General features: G+C 63.4%; 2 protein-coding genes across 2 annotated transcripts in view; both read left to right on the top strand.

Annotated features, from left to right (window-relative positions):
• Nucleotides 1-74: 74 nt before the first annotated feature.
• On the top strand, nucleotides 75-5,915 carry CHLRE_02g096350v5 (uncharacterized protein). The gene is made up of 8 exons (XM_001700005.2): nucleotides 75-1,226; nucleotides 2,250-2,364; nucleotides 2,685-2,742; nucleotides 3,076-3,291; nucleotides 3,531-3,737; nucleotides 4,180-4,271; nucleotides 4,649-4,772; nucleotides 5,052-5,915. The coding sequence occupies exons 1-8, from the start codon at nucleotides 692-694 to the stop codon at nucleotides 5,304-5,306; spliced, it is 1,602 nt and encodes a 533-aa protein (XP_001700057.2). The 5' UTR covers nucleotides 75-691; the 3' UTR covers nucleotides 5,307-5,915.
• Nucleotides 5,916-6,014: 99 nt separating this feature from the next.
• The window catches only part of CHLRE_02g096400v5 (uncharacterized protein), a 6,664-nt gene continuing 5,574 nt past the window's right edge, over nucleotides 6,015-7,104 (top strand). The window contains exons 1-3 of the mRNA XM_043059637.1: nucleotides 6,015-6,135; nucleotides 6,356-6,394; nucleotides 6,750-6,854. Coding sequence (XP_042927271.1) covers nucleotides 6,133-6,135; nucleotides 6,356-6,394; nucleotides 6,750-6,854 — 147 coding nt within the window. The 5' untranslated portion in view covers nucleotides 6,015-6,132. The remainder of the gene's footprint in view (nucleotides 6,136-6,355; nucleotides 6,395-6,749; nucleotides 6,855-7,104) is intronic.

The following is a 7,104-nucleotide window of genomic DNA, read 5'->3' on the forward strand; positions in this document are numbered from 1 at the left end:
CGTGGACCTCTACATGAGAAACTTTGCCCCTGCTCCCATAACTTGTCTCCCTGCGCCTCTGTACAAGTGGCAATCGTTAACCATAGACAGCGTCCTGCGGCATAATTGCCTTGCTCGCTTGACAGTCGACCGACGGACAAAGGTCAGCGGCAGCGCGGATAGCGGCGCTGGGTTCGCAGGGCGCACCGAGGCTCGCGCTGCAAAAATTTGGCTATCAACTGATAGAGCATGCGCACTTCTCGACAGGGAAAGGGCGCATGTGCCGGCGACCACGCGGCAGGCGCTCCTGAATTATCTGCGGTCAAATGATATTTGAGCTTAATTGCGGCTAGAAAACATGCAGAGCGAGCGAGAACTTGGCGCGCAAAGCAAAAACCGGTCAGCATTTCTTGCGCAATATTGACGTTAACTTCGTTCAACCACGTCGCGGCTTGGCCATACATGTTTTCAATGACACTAGACAGCGGTTCTCGCTCGAGACGTTGTGTAATTAGCTAAGAGGCTCAGGGCCGATATTGCAGGGTTTTCGCATGATCCTTTGCTCGACTACTCGCATTTTCATCTCGGTAGCCTAGGTTAAGCGACCGTGGGCTCGCCGGGCCCACGTGTAACACTCTCGATCCCGTCGGGCGTCGCCCGCAGCAAGCTGAAGCCAGCATTGCTGCGGCTGACCTGGTTCAAGATGAGAGCGATGCGGGCAGCTACGCCTGTCGTGCAGGGGCAGGCCGCTCTGGCTGCTGCGGCACGACAAACCCAGTCGCGAGCAAGGCCACAGCGCCCTGCCTTCCCCTTCCCTACCCCCTCAAACGAAAGCCCAGCATCCCGGCTAGCCACGCCCGCAACACCCTGTAGCACCTCCTCCTCCTCCTTCCCAGCGGCAGCGGCGGCAGCACCAACCACGCCTCCGCCGGCGCCGGTGCCGCCGCTGCGCGTGTGTGTGCTGGGCGGCGGCGTTGTGGGGCTGACCACAGCCCTGCGGCTGCTGCAGGCCGCAGGCCCCCGCGGCGCAGCTACAGCCGCAGCTACAGCCGCAGCTACAGCCGCACCTACAGGGACTGGAGGCGCACAGCTGCAGAGCGCCGGGGCTGGGGCTGGGGCTGAGGCTGAGCCGGGGTATGTGGGTCGGGGCTGGCGGCGGCTGGAGGTGACGGTGGCGGCGGCGGAGTTTGGCGGCGAGACCACCACCGCCGGCGCAGCAGGGCTTTGGGGACCCTACAAGCTGTCGGGTGGGTGCGCTCTGCCGAGTGCCGACACACACACAGGGTTTAGGGTTTTAGGGTGTGTGTGTGTGTGTCTGTGTGTGCGTGTGTGTGTGTGTGTGTGTGTGTGTGTGTGTGTGTGTGTGTTAAAGAGCACAAGGTGTGTGTGTGTGTGTGCGTGTGTGGAGGGTGGAGGGTGGGGCGAGCGTGGTGGCTGCGTGGCAGTGTGAGAAGACGGTGCTCGGGGGGGGGGGTGGGGTGCAGGCAGGCAAACAGGACCACAAGGGTTGGGCTAGCATATGTATTGCGGACGCCGGGGAGGGGGGCATCATTCAGATGATCCTGTCAGGCGGGCGCAGTGCCCCGGGGTGCAGCTGAGAGCAGGGGGGAGTAGCGGTGGCAGCGCATGTGTGTGTGTGTGGGGGGGGGGGGGGTGGCATGGGAATCACTGGTGCCTGGGGTAGGCAGCGCGCCAGTGCGGGTGCCGGTGCGGGTGCGGGTGCCTGCGTGTGCGCGGGCGCCGGTGCCTTGTGGGCGGGTAGGCGTGCGGTCACACGGCAGGCACGGGGCTTTGAGGGCTGCGCTGCCCCAGTACGTGAGGATGCTGTGCGCGTGCTGGCACCGGATCCTGTACGCCTCCCGGCCCGCCCCCCTCGCTCCACCGCCTGCTCGCCCCGGCGACCCCCCCCCCGCCTTGATTATTGGGACCTATTTCATTGGACTCGGGCACATAAACCCCCCTTCCACCCCCCTTTAGCTTGGTTTGGTTTAGTTTGGGCTGGTATGTACAACCCCCACCTGCCCCCACCCTATCCCCACCCTGCCCCCACCCTGCCCCCGCCCTACCCCCACCCTGCCGCCACCCCGCCCTGCCCCTGCACATGCCCGCACTCCATCATGCCCACACACCCTCCCAGGTGAACACGCGCAACACACAGACACGCACACGCCCTACTTCGCGGCATGCATGCATGTGACAGTGCTTGCTTTCCCCTGCCTGCCTGCATACATGCCGGCCCCTCCAACCTACATGTTGTGCTGGTGACATAGACACGCCGGAGTCGCTGATCAACGTGTGGGGCGCCGACACCTTCACACACCTCATGCAACTGGCGCACTCGGAGGAGGCGGTGGCGGCAGGCGTGGCGCTGTGTGCAGTGAACAGGTGGGGAGGGCGTGTGTGTGTTTAGGAAGGCTGGGGGTTACTTGCCCCATGACCTGACGAGTAAGTCCCATCATCATTATCCGAAAGGCCACCCAGGGTGGGTTGTAAACTTACGAACTAAGCCCAAGCTCAGCCGAACCCAATGCAATAGAGCGAGGGGGAGGGGGCGGCAGGCCGGGCGACCAAGCTGCCGCATCGTGCCACTGCATGTCGTCTCGTGGTGTGGGACGTGTTTGACACTCTTGCACCCAGCCGGCTGGCCGCCGCAACACATGCGCCTTTGCGTATCCCCGCGCACACCGCGCCGCTGCCCCCTACAGTTTCTATCCGGAGCCGCAGCCGCTGCCATTCTGGCGGGATGCGGTCTACAACTTTCAGGTATCGTATCGGGAAGCTACCCGCGGCAGAAAGGGGGGCAGACTGGCGGGCGGGGGATTGTAGATACCGGCCCAAACTACACTGAACCCCATGCAAAGAGCGAGGAAGGGGGAGGGCACGGCGCCGCGTTGACATGCCCCCTAGCTAGGCCAGCAGGCCCACCGGACAGCACTTGCCATGGGCCCCCTGCGTCTGTTTGTTATAACAAACACGAGATAGGGGAAATGCAGACTGGGTATGTGATGAAGAGTGGTTGGTGTGTGGCTGGTGTGTTAGATTGCACAAGCAGTAAATGTCAAGACGAAACGAAAGCCGATGTGTGTATTCACGCAGATGATGGATGAGCGCATGCTGGACCAGGTGCGCCGCGGCGGCGCCGCGGCGGCGGCTGCTGCGGCGGCGGCTGGCGGCGGCAGCGGCGGCGGCGGCGACGGCGGGTCTGCAGCAGCGCGGCAGCCGGCGCCGGCGCCTCTGCCGTGCAACTGGGGCTACCACTGGAACTCGGTGGTGTGCGAGGGCGCCCGCTACCTGCCCTGGCTCACCGCCAAGGTGGGCGGCATGGCGGCATAGGGTGGCGAGGCGCGCGCGCGTGCGTGTGGGGGTTGTATATACCAGCCCAAACTTAACCAAAACCAACGAAAACGTGTGGGGGATTGTTCGCGAGGCCGGTGCAGGGCCGCGGCGCGTCCCCTTGTGACTGTACTCACTCCCGTCCCGCATGTACGGTGCAGTACGGCTGCTGTACACCCCTGCCGCCGCGCCGCCTGTTGCCGTACGCGCCCCTGCAGGTGGAGGCTCTGGGCGGGCGGCTGCTGCGGCTGCCTGGGCGGCTGGCCGGTCTGGAGGAGCTGCCGGCGGCGCTGCGGGCGGCCGAGGGAGCTGATGGCGGTGGTGGCGGTCGTAGTGGCGGCGGCGGCGGCGGCGGCGGCGTGTGGCCTGACGTGGTGATCAACACGGCGGGGCTGGGGTCGCGGCAGCTGCTAGGCGACGAGCAGGTGCGGGGTGCGAGGGGCTGGGGGCGAGATTGGAAGTAGGTGAGGGCGGGGATGGCCCTCCCTGGGGTATGGTATGGCTTGTGGAAGGAACGCCAATCAGGGGATTGGGAGGGCGCGATCGTGTTGATGACCACGTGCGGCGGCAGAACCGCACGCCCTTGCCCATGCATGTACAGCAAATGCGTCGCACCGTGTGGCGCATGCACGGTCCTTGCTTTCTCCCGCATTCGCAGCGCACGTCACGCGGCCAAACGCATTGCACGCACTCGCTTTCTGGTCGCTCTCGTACACCCAAACACACCGCACATATACACACACACACACACACACACACACACACACACACACACACACACACACACACACACACACACAAACACATACACACACGCCCCTGCCCGCCCCGCCCTTCCACGTCCGCCGGTGCGGCTTCTGGCCGCAGGTGTACCCCATCCGCGGCCAGATCCTGCGTGTGCGCGCCCCCTGGATCACCCAGGCCTACTTCTTTGACCCCTACTACATCATCCCAAACAGGCGAGTGCCTGGGAAGCGAGCGCTGCCTACGCGTGACGAACGCCATACGCGTGACTCGCTCCGTTTTTACATTTAGCACATTGTCGGAGCCAGGCTACGCACGTACACTTCTTTCTGCTCATTATTCTCGTGCCCCATCTCTGTCCATCTTCATATCCAAATCCTGGCCAAACAACGCGTTCGCCGTCGGTTCCGGGCATGCATGGCGTACCACAACCCTTCCCTGCACGCCGCCGCTGCATGTGTGCGCGTGTAACGTCAAAACATCACATGGACCCCACACACTCCTACTTACACATGCACGCCGCCAAACCAATCATTTCTCCTTCTCCCGTTTTGGTGTTTTTCCTTCGGCCCCATATTTTAAAAGCACACAGGGACACGGTGGTCCTGGGCGGCACTGGCCAGGTGGGGAGCTACAGCCTGGAGGTGTCCGAGGCGGACCGCCGGAACATCCTGGAGGGCTGCAAGAGGCTGCTGCCGTCACTGGAGCATGCAGAGGTGAGGAATGGGGCGGCCGTGGGGGGCGGGTGCGCGGTTTCAGGGCCGGCCGGGGCGCGGCTGGCCGTCGGTGCGGAGAAGTTGCTGACTAGGCCGAGTGGAGCAAGCTAGCACACTACGATAAGCTAAGCGGACGACAAAAAGCTATGCACGTATGCGGCAGCGCACCTGCGCGTTTACTGTTTGATGGCTGCTCCGCCCTGTGGGCCTGTTTGGCTCTACCGACCGACCGACCGCCGCCTGCCTGCCTGCCTGCCGCCGCCGGCGCCGCCGCCGCAGGTCGTGAGCGACTGGGTGGGGCTGAGGCCGGGCCGCACACACCTGAGGCTGGAGGTCGACCGCACCAGCAGTGGCAGCGGCAGTGGCAGTGGCAGTGGCGGTGGCAGTGGCAGTGGCAACATTGGTACCAGTGGTGGTGGGGCTGCTGCGCCGCTGGTGGTTCACAACTACGGCCACGGCGGCGCGGGGCTGACGCTGGCGTGGGGGTGTGCGGGCGAGGTGGTGCGGCTGTTGCAGGCAGAGGGAGTGCTGTAGCGGCAGTGGGGCTGTGTGCCCGAGCCCAAACACATAGATCGCAATAACAGGAAAATAAGGACTTGCTTGGGGCCTTTGTGGGGGCGTGCGTGTACATCAACTGTTGCGCGCTGGCTGTTTTGTGAGTAGGTTAGGGGGTGACGGCTAGCGGGACTGCGGGACAACGTGCACACCGCGCCGTTCTGAACACACGCCTTCCTTGACTCAGCTTGGCTTCGGCCTATAGGTGATCATCTGGCGAGTTGCGACTTCAGCTGGGTCGTTTGTGGCTTGGCGACGGCTGATGGGAGCCTGCCCCGGCATGGGTAGATCAGAGGATGGCATGATGTTTGATGGCATTGCGTTTCAGGCCGGAGCATGGGAGGAGACCTGTGAGGCGAACTGGTGAAGTGACGATGTTCTTGACGAGTGTCGTGCTTATGTGCTTTGCATTGAAGGCCGCGGAAGGGAGTGCTGGGGTTGACGGCGGTGAAGGCCCTGTGCATTGGAGCGTCACAGCGGATGACAGCGCCACTTCCTGAGTTTTATGCGACTTGGTTCCTCCTCGCATTTTCCCGTAGCTGTACAGTACTGTACCTCATGTACAAGTAATTGTAACAACGCGTGGACAGCCAGCCGCGCAGCAGTAGCTTTCGTTCGCGTGGGGTGCAACATGGCAACCCAAGCAAGTGTTCAATTACTCAGATGCGCTGCACTACATGCACGCAAATTCAGAAACTCTGGGGTTCAAAGCCTTAGTACGCTGCTCGGAGGGCATGATGCGCGGTCGTTCTCCACATCGCCGGACTCGGCGAGCGCGCTGCTCGCTCACATCAAAGCGAAAATCATGGTAATTGTTGAATTCGCTCTGTCCTGCATCTGTCGAGTTCAGCTGCCGCCCGCCAAGCACGGCACTCACTCGCAGCTCGCAGTCTGCCCATCACCCCTCGACTGTTGCTCTTCGGGGCCGCCTTGCGCCCCGTGTGCACCTCAGCCCTCCATGTATCGTGACCTCCATGCGTCGCATGAATACACACCGCACCACACACCACACACACCACACGCCACAGGTCCGGGGCGGCCCCATCTCCATCTCGGAATACATGCAGGTGCGTGTGTAGCCCTGCCCCGCCCTCGAGACAGGGTGCGGGTGCGGGTGCGGGTGCGGTCGTGGGTGCGGGTGCAACACGCACATGTGTGTGTATGCGCGCACGGCCCCACGCGCAAGAGCCCCAGCCCCGGGCAAGGCATGCGGACGGCAGCGGGTTGGGCATATCGGCAGGTTTTCCTGCGGCGCTGACGTATCCAGCGCGGGATGGGGCCTTGTCGGGGCCGCTCCGTTGTCAAAGCATAGGCCACGCTCTCCTCCGCGCTCTTTTGCATTGGGTTACCGTAATTCGGGCTGATATGTACAGCCTCCCTCACTGCCCCTCCCCCCCCTGCTCCCCCCCCCTGCTCCCCCAGGACTGCCTTACCAGCCCCCAGGGAGGCTTCTACATGTCCCGGGACGTGTTCGGAGCCGCCGGCGACTTCGTGACGTCGCCCGAGATCTCGCAGCTGTTCGGCGAGGTGCGCAGGCAAGCGAGCTAGATAAGAAGAGGCAAATCAGGATGGGAAGTGTGGTAGCGAGCACAAGGAAAACAAAACGCGCAGAGAAATGAGTTGCGAAGTGTGCGTGGGTGGTGCGGGGGTAGTTAGTTCCAGACCTCTCGGCTGCAGGGGGGAGTGAGTGCACAGGCTGTATACGGCAGTGGGGGTGGGGTTGGGGGTGGAGGCGGGCACTGTACCCAACTTCGCGACCTCGCGGCCTTGCGGCCTC

This window comes from Chlamydomonas reinhardtii, chromosome 2, assembly GCF_000002595.2.
Source record: "Chlamydomonas reinhardtii strain CC-503 cw92 mt+ chromosome 2, whole genome shotgun sequence".
NCBI lineage: Eukaryota > Viridiplantae > Chlorophyta > Chlorophyceae > Chlamydomonadales > Chlamydomonadaceae > Chlamydomonas > Chlamydomonas reinhardtii.